Consider the following 16,771-nt stretch of genomic DNA (forward strand, 5'->3'; position numbering starts at 1 on the left):
TTGTCACAAGCAACTTTGTTTTGAATTTCAAACTTGCGACTGCGCGAATGCGTACGCAACTTACTGCTATAAAGCAACATGGCGACTAGTAGCTAGTTGAACTGCCCGAGGAAAACCGGCTTGATCATGACGAATTCAATATTGTTCAACAAAAAAATAAGAAAATTGATTATGAATATGCCTGGGAAGGCTCTTGGGGAATTTCGACTTTTACCAATTTTCTTTGTAATGGGTGCCTTGCTGGAGTTTACTATGATTCATTGGAAGGTTGGAGAGGTTAACTTTTATAATACGTACAAGAGAAGACGAGTAGAAGAAGCAGTTGAAGAAAGATTACAACAGATAAAAATGAAATCTGCTGAAAATGTCGAATAATTAATCGCTAATACTTAAATTTGTAAGCTCGTGAACTTTTAATAACATGACAGCATATTGCAGCCTAATTTTTCATTGTTCTAATAGGTAAAGATAACTTTACTGTTACAGGTCTTTGAACGATATAAATAATTAAAAAAATATAATTAGAAATGTAAAATATATATACAAGAATGTAAAAAACTATAATAAATTAAGTTGTACAAAGGTATATTAAATAATTCTAGTAATTATTTTTAATACCCTTTATATCAGACATCACATTTATACACATTATTCATACCTGTGCAGCATGCCTCTCTACCATGCCTAGCATTTGCTGTTCCAACTTTTTTAACCTGGACTGATATTTTTTCTTAGATTTCTCTAAAGTTTGCACCAGAGCTCTGGAAACAGGCAATAAAATTATGAAAGAACTTTGGAATCAATCTTGAAGCAATTCTTTTTTATCCACAATTAAATTACCCATTGGCTCTTTTCAAATCGTTAACGAGTTCAGCGGACTGTTGATGCCTTAATTCAGAGTTTTTGTTAACTTTATCCAACGTTGATACCAGCTCCTGTAAACGTTCCTTAAGCCTAGCTTCTCGACCTAACGCCTCTATTAATTCCGATTCCATGCCTTCGCTCTCGTTATCGCTCAAGCCTCGATCCTACACATACAATTTACGTTTACTACATAAAGAATATTCTGCATTTTAAACATCATCCTATTCGTACTTTATTTGTAGCCATTGCCAGCATGGCTTCGGTATCACTGAGTTGACCCTGAAGATGTTCAATGGCAGCATGCTGAGCCGCGATTTGCGTGTCGCGTGCGTTTAATTTTAATTCTATAGTAGCTCGTTCCTTCTCCAATAAGAAAACCCGTGCCCGTAACTCTGCCTTATCTTCTCGCATAGCCATCAATTCCTACGCGATTACATTAAGCCAATTACATTTATCCTTGGAACTGGAAACATCAACTAAAATAACGCGAACGAACCTGCATAAGAACGGCAGTTTCTAAATCTAATTTTCGAGCTTCAGCGAGGGAGATAGTGTTTTTAGAGTTTAGGGGTTCAGCGTGTACGCTTTCTAATTCTACCGCAGTTGATCTGACCATAGCCCGTTCTCCTTTCAATCTGCTAATGTGTCTTCTGAGTCTCTGTTCATCTTCAACGGTCCAAGCTACTTCAGATCTAGAAACGAAGAACGATCAAAGTATTCGTAAATTTCCTAGTTTCTTATAAGTTACACGCTGTACTCACTCGTCTGACAAAACTATACTGTCATCCCATGGAGAATTCAGGGTATTCATACGTTCGTTCTCCAACTTGTTCAAAACGTGATAAGCAATATGTTCAGCTGCCCTTCTATTATCAATCGTAATGCTGTTTCTCTCTGTCGATAAAGCAATTTCACTTTCTAGCAGTGCTACCAGAACATCGTAAGCTTCAATCGCACGATCGCTATAGGAAAGCGCTAAGCGTAAGGCGGTCGCGTTCGACTCGTACTTTCCAACTAGAAGACTCAATCTAAAACGAAAGGATAAAACAGTCATGTTTCGTATACATGTATCTTAGGACCTAAAAGAGTTGTATACCTATCGCACTGTGCTTTGCTTTCGTGCAAGGTCAATGCAAGCACCGCATTATTTGCTCGAGCGTGTTCCAACCTACTGTTCAACCTTTCTGTTTCGACCTCGAATTGTTTCTCGGACCCGTTCAGTTCTTGAAGATTCGAGTGCTCCAGGAGATCCGAAACCAGGTGCTCGGCCACCATCGTGGAGCACACCTAATGAACATGAGTGAACAGTTGGAGGTACAAATGGATAGTTGAGTTGGAAAGATTGCTGTAGCATTAGATCTAGAATTTAGATTCTAAGAATTTAGGACCTAGAATCTAGAATCTATTAATCGTGTAGATTTGTAGAAGTGAAAGCATGTACAACAAGGGCGATAACGTACTCCCAGGTTGGTAATATCGGGTCCTGTGATGTGCCTCTCGTCCGTCCTCCTGAGTCTCACCCTCTCGGCCATTTTAAGAACCGGAGCTTCCTCCCTCGTTACGCTCTTTGTCGGCGGTGTCTGCAGGGGTGGCAAGAGTGGCGAGCAAGGTGCACTCAAAGGTTCCGGTGAGCTGGTGTTGCCTCTTGTCTGTGAAAATCAAAGGAGCACCAGGAAACATTACGTCGGAAGGGTTTTGATAAATATTTTTCGTGAAAGTGTCGGCTGATCAAAGGGTGGCCACCACCGTCAGGGTGAACGAGCAAAAATTCGTTCAGTCACAGAGAATGCACCAAGGAATGCATTTCAGATGCATCCAGATGAAAATAACGGTTTCTTTCTACATAACGAAAACCTGTTTTTAGAAAAGGGAAAGCAATTTTTTTTTTTTTTACCTAACAATAACGATTTATAAGTTGCTACCCACCCTAGTTTCTCTACGTGGCGAGTCACTGTCAGTCTGTTGCCTGTGATTGCTACTTTGGTTCTTAAAAGTAGCCAGCTGAGATTGTAAGCTTGCAATTTCCGTTCGAAGGGCTGTCACCTCTTCCTGTAACGCTGCCACAGCGACGCTTTGACAGGAATTCGCCTGTTGCGCTGGTTCTGGAGTTGGTAGTGCCGCTGGACTGTCCAACTGTTCTCTGCCATTCTGTCAGAGTATAATTCAACATGGTTACTTTTAGAACTTGATATAAAAATCCACTTGAGAAGCTCGGAACAAAATTACCTCTGTAGTACGCGGTTCGATATCCTCGCAACAGCTGGAATCGACATCGCCCAAGGTGCGATCTCCATCGCCCTGAATGTCACCTCCTGCTTCGCTCTCTTCGACTGGATTCGTGATGGAACCTTCCGCGTCTCTACTCGTTTCTATTTCTTTAAATAGCAAAATAAGTCATGTTTTATTTTAAATTTTCCAAGTTAATTGAAACACCCTGTATACTAGCAAGAGATAAGTACTTGCGCAAAGGGTTAAAGCATGAAATCAAATCGTCTCGGTCCATAAATCACCCGGGAAAAGGAAGCAGCGGATCTCTGAGAAGAGGAGATTTGTGGAATCGGTTTGTTTTCTCTTACCAGACTCATCTTCCTCGGCAATTACGGTAGCCCGATGTCTCTCGAGCTGTCTTCCTAGCTCTGCGATCACGGAATGCAACTCGGTCAGTCTCTCCTCGTGCCTTGCCGCTTGTTGCTCTGCCCTCTGTTCCGCTCTTGCAGCTTGCACCTCGGCTCGGACCAAAGCAGCTTCGGCGGCTTCCCTCGCGCGAGTCGCAGCCACCAGCCTCGAGTTCAGTTCGGCCACCTCTGATCGCAGCGAGGACAGTGCGGCAGCGTGAAGCTGAAACAAAAGATGTCATTTGATCGTTGATCGAGATACAATTTGCAGTTAAATATCCACCTGGACACGTTCTTTGTTCGAGCTGTTTCATCTCTCGAGACTTGACGTTAAGTTTACCGATCGTTTCATACTTCTCAGCCCTTTGTGCCTCGGTTCTCGAGTCTAAGATTGTCCGAGGCTTCCGGGTGTAAACTATATCTCTTGCTTTCAGAATATACCGACGATATTGCTCGAGTAGGAAACGCAGGATTCGCGAAACTTGCTCGAGATGAAATTCACCGCCGCGGGCAAGGTGACGGAAGCGTCAGTATCACTCTGATTCAGAATCTTCTACGCTTTGGATTCATTCCATGACGTAACCTGTCTTGGCCAAGGCTGGAACCGTCCAGCTTAGGATAAGAATCGTTGTCTGATTACAGTTTGAAGGAAGGATTTCTGATTAACCTTCACTGTCGCGTCAACAAATTTCTGGTTTTCATTGAACTATGTACGCAGAATTCTGATTAAAGGAAGAGCGAGTTTATAATTGTAACTTGTACGAAGGACGATTATGTACGAGTTTATCTAGCCTCGTTGAAGGTAAAACAACAAGATGACCCAAGTAACGAGACTCAGAATTCTCGTGCATATCTGAAGAATGCGCTGAAAGCTGAGATTTATTCAACCGCGCGGATAAAAAGTTTCAAAATCAGCCGACAACCTCGGCGAAGCAATTTTGTCCCCGTTTCTTTCGATTGTGCCAAGCGAAATGCCGTTTTCCAGCGGATGCTCGCGACATTTCCGTAAATGGAAGTCCCGAGAGGATCGTGCTCCTTATTACCGACGGGTCCTCATTAATTTTCTCGCATTCGCGCCGCCGGGAGAAAAATATGCGTAGGATACACACGCGTTTACGCGGTATCATTGCGGAGTGTCCTTCGCGGAGGCAACCGTGCGTGTCGGACATTACGAGACGACGGATCGCTAATGATTCCTGGCCACGTGATAACTCGCGAATAAAGAGAGAAAGGGAAAAAACACGGGGACCGGTATATAAGAATCCTGACACGTAATTACGAAGCGTCATTCGAGAGTTCCATATCGAGAGGATCGTGTGCGTGCCCGATCGAAAGTTTACACCCGACGGACAGGTAAACTAGGTATAGTTTTACGTTTTTCCATGAAAATAATTTTTCAGGAACTTGACGCCTAGAAAATTCACGTGTCATCGTTTCAGAGTGAAAAGATGAAGCAGCTGTTGATTTTTGCGTTTATCCTGGCGGTGCTTTGTTCGACGACCATCGCTCAAGCTAACGACGATTACATCCATCTGCCAGGTAAAAGTTGCAAGGATGCTCCTCCGTGCCCCGATGGTAGACCCTGCGTGATGGCACCTCCTCGTTGCAACGCTGGCACTTGCGGCACGAAGCCGGTACCCACGTGCGGCCGGAAACGCTGAATGTCGCAGTGTCGTTCGAAAAACAAGTGGCCAACACCTACGCCACTGGTCATCATCCTTGTGCATCGACTGGCGCGAACGTTGACGGAAATCCGTAAGGACCCGTGATGTAATCCTTATTCTATTCTTAATAAAATAATCTCATGTTCAACGTTGCTTGTTTTTCATTTCCTTTAACTACGCGTCATGCGAATTTGACCGAATTTCTCGTCTGCGATATGTTCGAGACGGTGTGCGCAGCTCGTAAAGCGATACCGGAAATTGCGGCGAAGTGGTGTAAAGCCAACGACAAGGGTGATCGAGAGGGGCATCGACTTTCTCGACAGTCGAGGTACCCGATATCCCGACCGGATAGAACGGGGAGAGCTCGTTCTTGTCTTTGATACGCGAAATTACTTGGAAAGTGGAGAAAATGGAGCACTTGAATGCACCGTAGAATATATCATACAGGTTACTTAGTTCCCTTTAAAAATGAAAAGGAACGTACGATTATCGAGGGACAGAGATTCTGAAACCTCTGTTCGATCACATTTCACACGAAACGTGAAATTTATGCAAACGAGACGTGTCCTTTCGTTAATCTGAATAAAATCATGGTTAAATGCGTTCATCCTACGCGATCTCTGTCTCTTTTTGTATTTTTCTTGGAAATCTCGAAAGTTTCACTCGAAACCGACCGCCTTTCTCTCCACGTGTTTGCCTTTTAATCTTCCATTCGTTTGCTTTCGAAACTCGAATCCTCCGGAAGAAGAACCAGTCATCTATTGGCGGTCCGAGACGTTCCATTTCGTCTTCGAAAAGAGGAGAAAGAAAAGCAAACGCGTAGGAAACGAATTTCTAAGGAAAATAGGTTAGAGAAAATTCACACGTTTGTTTTCTACGATAATTTCGTCGTCGATGTAACTTTATCCTGAAATTTGTTTCTTCCATGGACGAGAATTCGGTCCAGCAAGTTGGTAACGAGATCAGGCAGGAACCGATAGTTGGTAACAAGATTTTCTCGAGGAAAAATGGAGTGGACCGGTAATCCGTTAAAGGGGTCAAGTAGGTGTCCCTTTCTGGCTGGTAAATTCCTTGACCAGACTGTCGTGACCCTTTTTTCTTTTCTTTGTATCGCGGTGAAAAGGGACGCGAGCAGGGCAGAGCCTTTGCTCGTTTTGATCCAGGGGATCGTTGAACGAAGATGAACCTGTCGAGGGGTGAGCACACCGTTTCAAACGGTCCTTTTGTGGCCCAGCTTTGGGACAAAAGAGGTAACCCACAGACACGCGTTCTATTCTGTACCTCGACGATGAGGACGTTGCCTGTAAAATGGCATCTCTTCTTCTTCTTTCATCGCGCGTCCAAAGAGGATCTCTCATTGTGCAACAATGAAATTTTCGAAAATAGATTGAAACGCTTAATAAATTGGCCCGATAGACGAACCGCAAGGGGTTAACCAAAATGAAGGACCTTAAACGAGACATTTCCCGAAGACTCGTCCGGGAGATACAGAATCGGGCAGTGTTGTTCGAGGACAAACGGGAAATTGCGTGGGCGGAAAGTTTATTTGAAATTCCTTCGGTGAAATCGATCGGTCCGGTTGGTTAGCTCGTCCGTCGCTCTATTTCTGCCGGATTAAAGTTTAAAGGGTAGCAGTCGATTTCTGCATGAACTTACGAGGAGACACAGACGGGAGGGATGAGAAACGACGGGATGAAAGGGAGAGACGCAAACGAGGAAAAGGAGGAAGCGACCGAGGTGACAGGGGGAGGTAGACGAGAGGAAGACAATCTAAACGTGACGCATGAAGAAGGCCCGAGAGAAGGCCAGAGAGGGATAAAAAATGAACGAGACGTTTCAGGGATGAATATGGAGACGAAGCAGAGGGAGAGAAAGCGAACCGAAAGGACAGAAACATCGTCCTGTTCCTGATAGACAGAACCACCCTGCGTATCCACGCTTTTGAATCGAATACGACAGCAGCAAAAATTACGGAACTCCATTATCGGGTGTCGGAATGCTCTCTGCCTCTGGCGAAGGCTTGTTCCGCGTTTCGTTAGCTCGCTCGATGACGCGCCCATCGAATCCCGACCCTTTCTCGCATCAACGATCAACATCCTCCTCTTTTTGCCTCACTCATCCTACCGTTGCTTTTCTCGCCAATCGATGTTGGAATAAACGTGAAAATTATCTGATGCTTCGGAGGAGGTCTCTCTACTCCGGCTGATTGCTACAGCCTTGAATTTTAATTTCATCGAAACGATCGATCGGTGTGAAATGAATGTATAAGCGATTCAAGCAGTAACTGACAACATTAAGACATTCTAATGAAAACTTGAACTTACTGACTCCTGTTTGTCCCTGTGATTAGTCTCGACCTGTATAGGGACAGTCCTGTCACCGCTCCGATCACTAGGGCAACAGAGCCACGACCTGGACCTGGTTAATCCTTTCGGTTCCTCTTCCTCCTCTTCATCCTCGGTGGTGGCACAATGCACGTAAACCAAATCGTCTCTCCGCGGTGTCTCAAGGATCTCTTTCCCCGAGTTAGCCACGTGACTCGGCTGCACCGTGAACCTGATCGATTGCTGACAATGTTGCTGCTGTTGTTGTTGCAGTTGCAGTTGCATTCTCTGTCTGTGCAACCGGTCCGCATAATAAGCTGGCTCCGCGGAGCCATTGTTCACGGCCACGGTGAAGCCCGCCACGTTGTATCTGTATTGTTTCTTAATCCTTGCTCTCTACAGAATATTTCATCGTTGATCTTTCTTTTTTCTTTTTTACCGACACAGCTTGTTGATTATCGTCCCGAGGTTTGCTTTGCAGCTTCGTTTACAGGTGCGCGTACCGAATAGTTTTTATGTCGAGATCAGTTCCGTAACTGGTTCTTCGTCACGCTTCGTTGCCGAAGAGGTATTGCCACATTGTAGCGATCGGTAGTGGAATTCTTTCTCGTGAAGGACTAATTGCTACAAGAATCGATTAATTTTATAGGCTTGTCGTACGATACTCGTTTCAAGATAGAAGGTTACACGGTTGAAAAGCGTGTCGAATATTAACACATTGTTCTCGGGCGTTTTTTTCATCAATCCGCCCCGTAAAACGGGCAATTTTTTCAGATTATAAAATAACTATATCATAGTAGTAATAGTAGTACCACAATGTCTCACAACCGCTGGCGTCTGTTAATTCTTTCGAACATTTGCGAAATTTCGTAAACGATGGTAATTAAATTTCTAGCTTGAAACGCAAATAATCTCCTGAGTAATTACGATAACCGCGCGTTAGATTGAAAGTTTTTCCGCTTTGGCACGTGGCTGGTTACTCGGTAGGCTCGACGCAGTGATTTGGACGTCGAAAACCCCATGGAAAAAAGCTCGGCTGTTGAACGCTTAATGGCGCCAGATTTGCCAGCTGGAGTTTTAACATTTTCAACGCGTTTAACGAGCGCGTGCACGTCGTTCCGACTGCTCGTTAACTTGTCATTAGTGGCCCGGTCAACGGTTAGTCTTCGATGCCCTCTCTACGGCTTCGTTAGCTTTTCAACGATACAGACGTCGATTTCACGAACCGAACTTCTTTCTTTTTTTTTATTATGTTTTACTATCCTCTGTACCATAGCATACTTTGGTAAAATATAAATAAATTAGGCTTTGGGATATTTTCTTCTAAGGCGAGTGGATATTTAAACGAGGACTTGCGAGAAAGTTGGCGCATGTATTGGCTAATGTCCCTCTGGTGACAAGTGTTGGAAGTACAGTGGGTGATCAAATTATTAGAGCCATGGTATGGAAAATGGGGTTTTCCTGTTTGTGTAGAAATAGAGCCACAATTTTAAGGTTTTTACATTGTGTAACTTTTAATCAATAATTCTTCACAATTAATGTACAAAAAAATACTTATAAATATAAACAAATACATTTAAAAGATTACTTTACTTCTGGCCCATACTTTTATCAGATGTTCAATCAACTGACATAAATGTTCCCACAAATTTTTGGTGGGGTTGAGGTCCAGAGAATTTCCAGGTCAATCAAGAACTTTCACTTCTTTCAACTGTGTATCATAACTTTATAAACATCGATACATCATAAAAAAGTTTAACTCGGATTTCATTTAAGAATTAATCATTTTTATGTAAAATCGACAAATTTATGCAAGTGCTTCTAATAATTTGATCATCCACTGTATAACCATAGTATAATCGTTCCCAAGGTACATCGAGGCCTATAACGCGGCAGCTTTGATCCCATTGGTCCTATATAAAAACTAATTGCTGGCGGCAATAAGGGCCTCGTTAGGTCCGCGACAGAAATCCCTACGCTCTTTCTCGAGTTCGTAATTGCTGGTCGAGCAATTAATTTATTTTGCAAACACTCCGCGGCCCGCGATCTCGTCGAGAATCGATAGACACCAGTGTGGGAGCAATTAAACAGCTTTCTGAATCGACCAGTTTATTATCCTAACTGCGGGATTCGCGTAAACTCAATTACAACCAGTGATCGTTAACCCGAACGACTTTACGTATCTTGGATCACTTTTCACCCGTACATTGGCTACCGTCGAACACGAATATCTCGACGATCCATTAACGCTGTCCAAACACGGCTGGAGAGCGTTTTAACGAAGTAAAAAATCGAAGTAAAGGGCAGAGTGTTTTAGGGCCGGCAAGAGTTTTAGCAGCTGTCGCGCCACCTTGAATGGATTAGCTTATCGTCTATCGCCGCGGCATATCTGAAGGGACATTTGCATTATGCTGACGCGAAAAGTTCACCCTTCCCGGCCTCGCCAACCCTTTTCCTCTTTCTATTTCGTCGAGCATGGACATTGGAAATTTGTCGCGTTGACTCACGCCTTCCTTCCGGTAAGCCGCGATCAGATTCTTATCTCGGATATTAATTAAGTCGAGCTTCTATAAAGGGAGAGGGAAAGTGTCTCTGCAGCTGGCACAGGAAGGGTGTCTCTTTATTCACGCATGCCAGCACGAAGGAAATTACGAAAACAAACGATAAATAATCTTAACGCATCGCCGGTAAACGCGACCCTAAATCTGGCGATCGCTCGACTCTTGATCAAGCTAATGGATTAAGCGCGACTTTAGGGTTGAAATTAAAAGCTACGAAAATACTTGGTAATTTCCAAATTGGTAACAAAGGACAGCGGATATTTATTCACAACTTCCCCGCTGTGTTACGTTCGGATACGAATTTAGCAGCAGTTCCAACAGCACGGAGCCGCGTATAATTGGCAACGCGTGTGATTCACGAGGAAGGGGAACGTAGGTCAGGGTTCGAAACGGGTTTCGAACAAGGGAAGCACGTGGGTGGATATTATACGAGTAATTAGCACGTGCACGCGGGTGGACCCTGGGTGACGTTCGATTCACCGGCGCCAGTTGTTGCACCGATGATCCACGAGCAATTCAAAGCCAGTCTAAACGTCGCGTAGACACTCGAATACCATCTGTTTATTGACCCTTTCCAAAGCGATCGGAGAACGAAACCTGGCAGCTGGCGATGATATTCTTACGATAACACCGTAAAGCTCTGTTTACACGAGCTCCGATCGGTCAAAAAGGATCCTCTTTGAACGACCACCCTATGTTTGCTTCCACAGAGAGGCGTGGACAATTGTAATCCTTGTGTATGCAAATAATGGTAACCGAAATATCCGCGCAGAGGATGCGGCGGGATGAGTGGGTACAAAATGAAAGAAAAAATTATGTATCTCGAATCTGCGACGCAAACCGTCGATCATTTGACGGTTAGGAACTTCTCTTATCTCGCGATGAACATCTCGAAAGCATCATTACGGAGCTCGATGAATTGCTCGAAGAAACGGTCCCGCGGCACAAAGCTCGCTCATCAGCCGCGTAAAAAGGTGTCGTTTCAGCGGATCGCTCAATTCTCCGGGCAAGGAGCGCGTTTTTCTTCGAGCTGGAAGCCGGGAAAGGGGTGTATTCGTGGCGGAGAATCGCTAGGAACAGCAAGAACGCGGAAGGGATACTGCTCGCCGAGGAAGCCAGTTCGTTAAACTCGTTACCGATCCCTGAAATCGTTGCCCTGGAATGCACCCGGCGATTTTTCTTCCTCCGTCACTTCTCCTTCCACTTGGAGAGAAACAAAAGCGCGAACGAGGTGTACGTGCCGAAGAAAAGAAACGAAAACGTCGGGGATGTATACACACGCACGCTTGACGAGAGACCGATGAATGGGGCGGGCTGGTGATTACGCTAATACCATGAATGAATATGTAAACCGGGCAAACAAAGAAGAGAATATTTGAACGTTGCTAAACAGGTGTGAAAGGGAACGTCGAGGAAGGTGCGCGAGCGAGGTAATGATAGAGCGGCGCGTCGCAGGAAACGCTGATAATAGCTCAGAGAATTGTTTCGAATTCTACCGGCAAACTACTGGATCCTTGGACACCGAAAACGAATGGAATTTTTCGAATAATCGCGTTGCAGGATAAAGAAGTGACCCCCAGTTTTCGACGAGAAAAATTCACGTCGAAGAGTCCGATAAAATTGAGAATCTCGTATGAAAATGATCCGCGGAAAGTGTCGATAACCTGGCTGCTGATTTATGCATCTCGGCCACGCTTTGTCGCTGAAACGATTAGATAAACGCGAGCATCGCTCGTTTAAACCGTACGCAAATGTCATTAAATTAGGTCACGACGTATACGAACGCGTGATAAACGCTTAAAAAGCGGAGTTTTATTTCAATTTACGGTCTAAGTGCTTTTCAACTCTAATGGGATACTTCAAGGATGTAGCTGTGGATGTTTTCAAGCATTCTTTAGCTAATCTTAAAGCAATGACAGTAATTCAGCTAATTTTCCAGTTTTATTCGCTGGCAAGTTCAATGAAAGGCTGAAACGAGAAGAAAGCGATCGTTTAGTAATCAGCAGCTGTATTTTGTATCGGTCGGTTTACCATAGAAAATCGAGTGATACCAGTTTCCTGAAGCTTGGAAATTAACGAAGCGGTTCAGCTAGGAGAAAGAAGACGACAATCTAAACAGGATGCCTTGTGGTAATCGTGCCGAGCCATAATTGATAAGAAAATTGCATATAGCGGAAAATCAATGAATAGATTAACGTCTAATACTACTCATCGTAATTGTACAGTAATAATTCCCGTTAATCCTCCGTGGGATTATTAAAATTAAATTTAAACTGTCACCATTTCAGTAATCCCTGTGTCCAAACGTTTACATTTTCCTTTCGAAATGGTAACGATGACATAAACGATAATCGTTCAGTTTGCCCAGTAAAACGAATCGAGGACAGACAAATCAGGGTTAACAGCTATGCCAGCTGGTGAAAGACACGGTTCTGCAGGCTTTTGGGCCAACAAGTTTCTAGTAGTAGTAGTAGAGGCAATGCTCTAGCCAGACGTAGGGCTGACCGGCGCGGCGCCACGACGTCGACAAAACGCGAGACGGGGTTCTAATGGAAATTAAATGAGTCGTATTGTTTTCCAAAGTTATCACCGCCCTCTCCGTAACAGGCGAGCTTTTTTTGGCGCGCAGCCAACAAAGTTTGAACACGATCGTGCAAGACAAACTGCACAGACGAGAGAACGGTATGCGACACGCGTTTAGGATGCACAGCTTTCGAGCCGGTGATTTTTAAAACGGAAGTTGCATCCTGCATGCCTCGCATCGTTCGACCAAGTACTCGGTACGACCGACAAATTGTCGGTCGTTTATAAGAGGCACGCGTCAAGCTGAGTTTTAATTAAATTTCAATTAAAATTGATTAATGGTTTTAATCAGCGAACGAAAGTGAACGATTAACTTATTACAAAATTCAATGAAATCATTGAAACGCCGTTGCTTTTCAATTGCGAGACGATTTCGTCGATCGTGGAAGTTTTTTTTTTTTTTTTTCCGTTCTGATTGGATCTCGTTAGCGAATGATTTACCATAGCGAAACGGCATTCCTCGACCAATCGATACCATCCACGACACGTCCTCGAAATTTACGCAATTGATTCCGATTTTGCTGGTTTGAGCTGCGTGCGTCACGGCAGGCTCGTAAATCCGCCCATTAGCTAATGTAAATTGTCACCCGTTAAGGTGAACCAACGATCGGTGAATAATGACCCGGTTTTATAGTAGCCGATGCACCGTTAATGGTCGCGTCTAATTAAATCGATGAACTTGCCACGTGACGAATCTCTGCGACGTAGAATGATTATGAAAAAAACATAAATGAACGATGCTGCTATTATTTTCAATTCCCACGTTCCGCGCAGTTATTTCGCTTATAATTAACACGACGGATGTAGAGGTAGCAGAACGCGTGTCGCTCTATTACCTGCGCCATTTTTCACGCTTACAAGCCGTGAACCAACAACAGCTTAAGGCGATGCAACAAACCGAGGATATCTAGTACCGATCGCTTGTTCGAACCGGCGATATTAAATTGCGACACGAGTTAAGTTCCCGGGAGGATCAATGATACCCATAAATTGCGTTCGCGTGGGGGAAAAAAAAAAAAAAACGAAAAGAAGCGAAGGACGAACGAAATGAAAGGATGTGTATCGATAAGGGACAATCAGCAAGGATCCTTTCCTATCGAAGGAGGAATTTCGCTGAAATATAGGGCTAGAGGGAGGGTATACATATATTCCGAGACGGGATATACGCGGTGCAGGCAAGATAACGCAGACTATACTGCAGTGCGATTCGCGTTGCCGGCGTAATTGCTTTTGCATCGATTGTCCTCACCAGGTCGGTTCTCTGCGCCCTACATAAGCGAGACTTAGCCTGCGCCAATCTTACCGATCCACGGGGCAAAATAGTGCCACGCGACACTGTTACCCGATCCATCGATCGTTGCGATCAGTAACGCGATTAACCGTCTTTGAACACCTACGCGTTATGCTCGCTTAGCACAGAGACGACCAACATCGCTCCGGGGATTTCACGCGTTCAAATTAAACCCGGAGCGGACCTGCCTCGTTTCTGACTTAGCTTATTACGAAGATCCAATTGACTCGAATCATTGTGTAACAATGATTATTAACGCTTTGTTACGTATAAAGATAGGTAGATAGGGAGCAAAGGTCGGGATGCAAAGCGGGGACTGGAATCTAGATCGTTGACGTCCGTAAGCCATTGTACGGGCCCAACTGTGGGCATGGGGGTCCCTATATCACAGTCGTCCTCGAATGTCTGTCCCCGTCTTTTGTACGCTCTTATACCATAATCCTCTTTAATTTTCGTCACTGTCATCTTTGAATGCCGGATGGTCTGTCCGGGGTACCCTAATTCAAATGACCCTCCAGGTTCCAGGATCTACGGGACATAGGGGCAAAGAGCACCAGACCTAGAATCCACGTCTTTAATGTTTATAATTAGCCACTGTCATCCCTAATTTCACAGTGTTACCTATTGCCTATGGGGGCTGATCCCGCACTGGGTCATTCTACTGACATTCGATATTAAATATCTGTCAGTCTTCGTCCCAGATGACATACCCTCGGGCCTGGGGTACCAAGTGTCAAACCCCCTTAAGAGTAAAATAAAAATAAGAATCAGGAATACTAGGGGCACTAAGGATCTAGATCTTCAACATCTATCCACAACTATCTATTATATTATCTCTAACCCACTGTCATCCCTAATTTCAAGGTCCTAATTGATGGGCACAAGGGCCCACGATCTCACAACGTAATTACCCTTGATCCTACCGATCGCTACACTCAAAGTTCTCCTCTGACGTTGCAAACGAAAATAGGAATCAAAGAAGACACTTCGGCACAAGGGTGTTCACACGCGAGAACGTAAAGTTCGACGGACCATGCGAGACCGACCGACACGGCCCCGAAGGATCGAAGACACGCGCGATCAAGGCACACGACCGCTGGATCCTCGGCACAATACCAGGAGAGATGTTGTGTCTGAGACGTTCGGTGACGAACTGAACCACCGATTCTCCCACACCCCTTTCGCATTTGCCGAAGCGGCCAGCCGAGGGCGTCCGAATGGCGCCGAGAGGCGCCGATCTTATGGCTCGTTGCACCGAAAGCTCTGATTCCTCCGTCTCGCTTGCTCCAATTGTCGCGTTATACAGAGCGACGCAGCTCGACCATTGCGGCTGATAAAAGTAATATGCTCGCGTTACCCGCGAAAAAACCGGATATCGGCCAGTTCGATCTCCACCACCGCCTTTCCTTCTTGTCCGCAATAGTGACAGCAGTCTGTTATTCTTTTTTTTTTTTCTCTTCTTTTCAAACGAAGATTCCCTTCGATGTTCTTCTTCTTTGAACGATTCATCCAAGATAATCGATCGAGTTATGCTAGTTTCAAAGAATAACTTCTGATTTTCAAATGCAGAAGGTCTGACACGATCCGATGACGTATCAATTCGAAGCATACTTCGATGTCATTAAATCATATCAGACTCCCTGTGTTTCTAGGTCGGCCGTTCGATAAGCAACAACCTTAATCCTTTATAACAGCAAAGTCACGAAGGTGTTCGTTTCACCGGTTATTTATTGCCAGGAAGTGTGAAAATCACCGGCGACTAATGACTCTGTTCGATTACAGAAATAGGGATCGAGATTGCACGTGCGATTCCATTAACGGCAGACGAGCGATCGCCGTTTAAAGTCCAACGACGTGGAACTTGTACCTGACATAATTACGTAGGAACGCGTTGTGACTGAGGTAAAGGTAGAGAAAAGGCGGCGCTCTCTGAGGTAGCCTCCGACTTACGCTGAAAGTGTTGACAATCCGACGCGGCTATTGGAAACTTCGAATGCAAATAAGGGATTGCGAACTGTGTTAGTGTGTCACCATCTTGGCTAAGATTCTCAACATTTTCCGAAAAAAAAAAAAAAAAATTGCTCAATCGTTCATGCGTTATCTCTAGCTTGCGAGGACTCTCCTTTAATGGCATGCCACACCTGTTTGTCGACTCGTAATATTTGTCCACCTACCGCGTTCGCTGAGCAACCAGCGTAACGGCGAAACGACATTCTTAAAAGTCGATTCTACGCAAAAAAGCAAAGAGTCTCGATTCGATCGAGAGCCGAACGAAAGCGGAGGATAAGCGAACGCCGATTCAGATTTCAGGGAAGATATGCAAATCGGGGGCAAAAGTTTGGATGAAAGTTGGAATTGCGAGAATTCAAAGGGAGGGGAAATCGTTAAAATTAAGGGAAAAGAAAGGGAACGTCGCAGAGGGTACGACGGTGTTGGTGTAATTAAGAAGACAGCCCGTGTGGCTTCTTAATTAACTTCGCTAATTTCTCAATTAACACGAGGCAGACGTTTCAGAGGTGGAGAAATAAAGAACAAAAGACTCTTGGGCATAACTCTTGATGCTGAAAGCTCCGCGGAGTGGTACACTCAAAATTCTCTCGCTCGAAATGAGGTAAATATTTTAATAATAACGCAAAGTAGAAAATTCATGGTACGCGGTTGTCCTTGGCAAATTCCTCGGGAATTCATTGGCGCGTAGCTTATAAAAGCGAATAACAGGGACGATAAACGTTGAATAAAGAGCCGACGCGTTAATAAAGAAATAAGATTGCCCGTTAATTGCAAGCACGTACGAAGGATGTTTCGCGTCGATATATTGTCTGCGTGTAAAGACGCCCTTAGGGTTTATTGCGACGCGGTTCGTCTGGGT

The 16,771-nt window shown here is 44.5% G+C and overlaps 2 protein-coding genes across 4 annotated transcripts in view; one reads left to right on the forward strand and one right to left on the reverse strand.

Annotated features, from left to right (window-relative positions):
• Positions 1-16,771, reverse strand: part of LOC117603983 (colorectal mutant cancer protein) — a 30,394-nt gene that overhangs the window by 322 nt on the left and 13,301 nt on the right. The window contains exons 1-12 of one of the 3 annotated variants that reach the window (XM_034323631.2): positions 14,826-15,061; positions 7,468-8,091; positions 3,441-3,702; positions 3,091-3,239; positions 2,791-3,012; positions 2,325-2,513; positions 1,961-2,151; positions 1,626-1,892; positions 1,361-1,556; positions 1,096-1,287; positions 841-1,028; positions 659-761 (exon numbers count right to left, since the gene is read on the reverse strand). In XM_034323631.2, coding sequence (XP_034179522.2) covers positions 659-761; positions 841-1,028; positions 1,096-1,287; positions 1,361-1,556; positions 1,626-1,892; positions 1,961-2,151; positions 2,325-2,513; positions 2,791-3,012; positions 3,091-3,239; positions 3,441-3,702; positions 7,468-7,752 — 2,244 coding nt within the window. In that variant the 5' untranslated portion in view covers positions 7,753-8,091; positions 14,826-15,061. Of the gene's footprint in view, positions 1-658; positions 762-840; positions 1,029-1,095; positions 1,288-1,360; positions 1,557-1,625; positions 1,893-1,960; positions 2,152-2,324; positions 2,514-2,790; positions 3,013-3,090; positions 3,240-3,440; positions 3,703-7,467; positions 8,092-14,813; positions 15,062-16,771 lie in introns of those variants that run through there. The other 2 variants (XM_034323630.2, XM_034323629.2) reach the window with 2 other exon arrangements.
• On the forward strand, positions 58-584 carry LOC117603994 (ubiquinol-cytochrome c reductase complex assembly factor 5). The gene is made up of 2 exons (XM_034323645.2): positions 58-397; positions 487-584. Exon 1 carries the CDS (start codon positions 127-129, stop codon positions 373-375), a length of 249 nt encoding a protein of 82 aa, XP_034179536.1. The 5' UTR covers positions 58-126; the 3' UTR covers positions 376-397; positions 487-584.

The sequence above is a fragment of the Osmia lignaria genome, chromosome 11 (genome assembly GCF_051020975.1).
Source record: "Osmia lignaria lignaria isolate PbOS001 chromosome 11, iyOsmLign1, whole genome shotgun sequence".
In the NCBI taxonomy this organism is placed as follows: domain Eukaryota; kingdom Metazoa; phylum Arthropoda; class Insecta; order Hymenoptera; family Megachilidae; genus Osmia; species Osmia lignaria.

Bases quoted from the DNA above. Each gene is read 5' to 3' on its own strand.
- LOC117603994 (XM_034323645.2), top strand. From the start codon at position 127: ATGACGAATTCAATATTGTTCAACAAAAAAATAAGAAAATTGATTATG.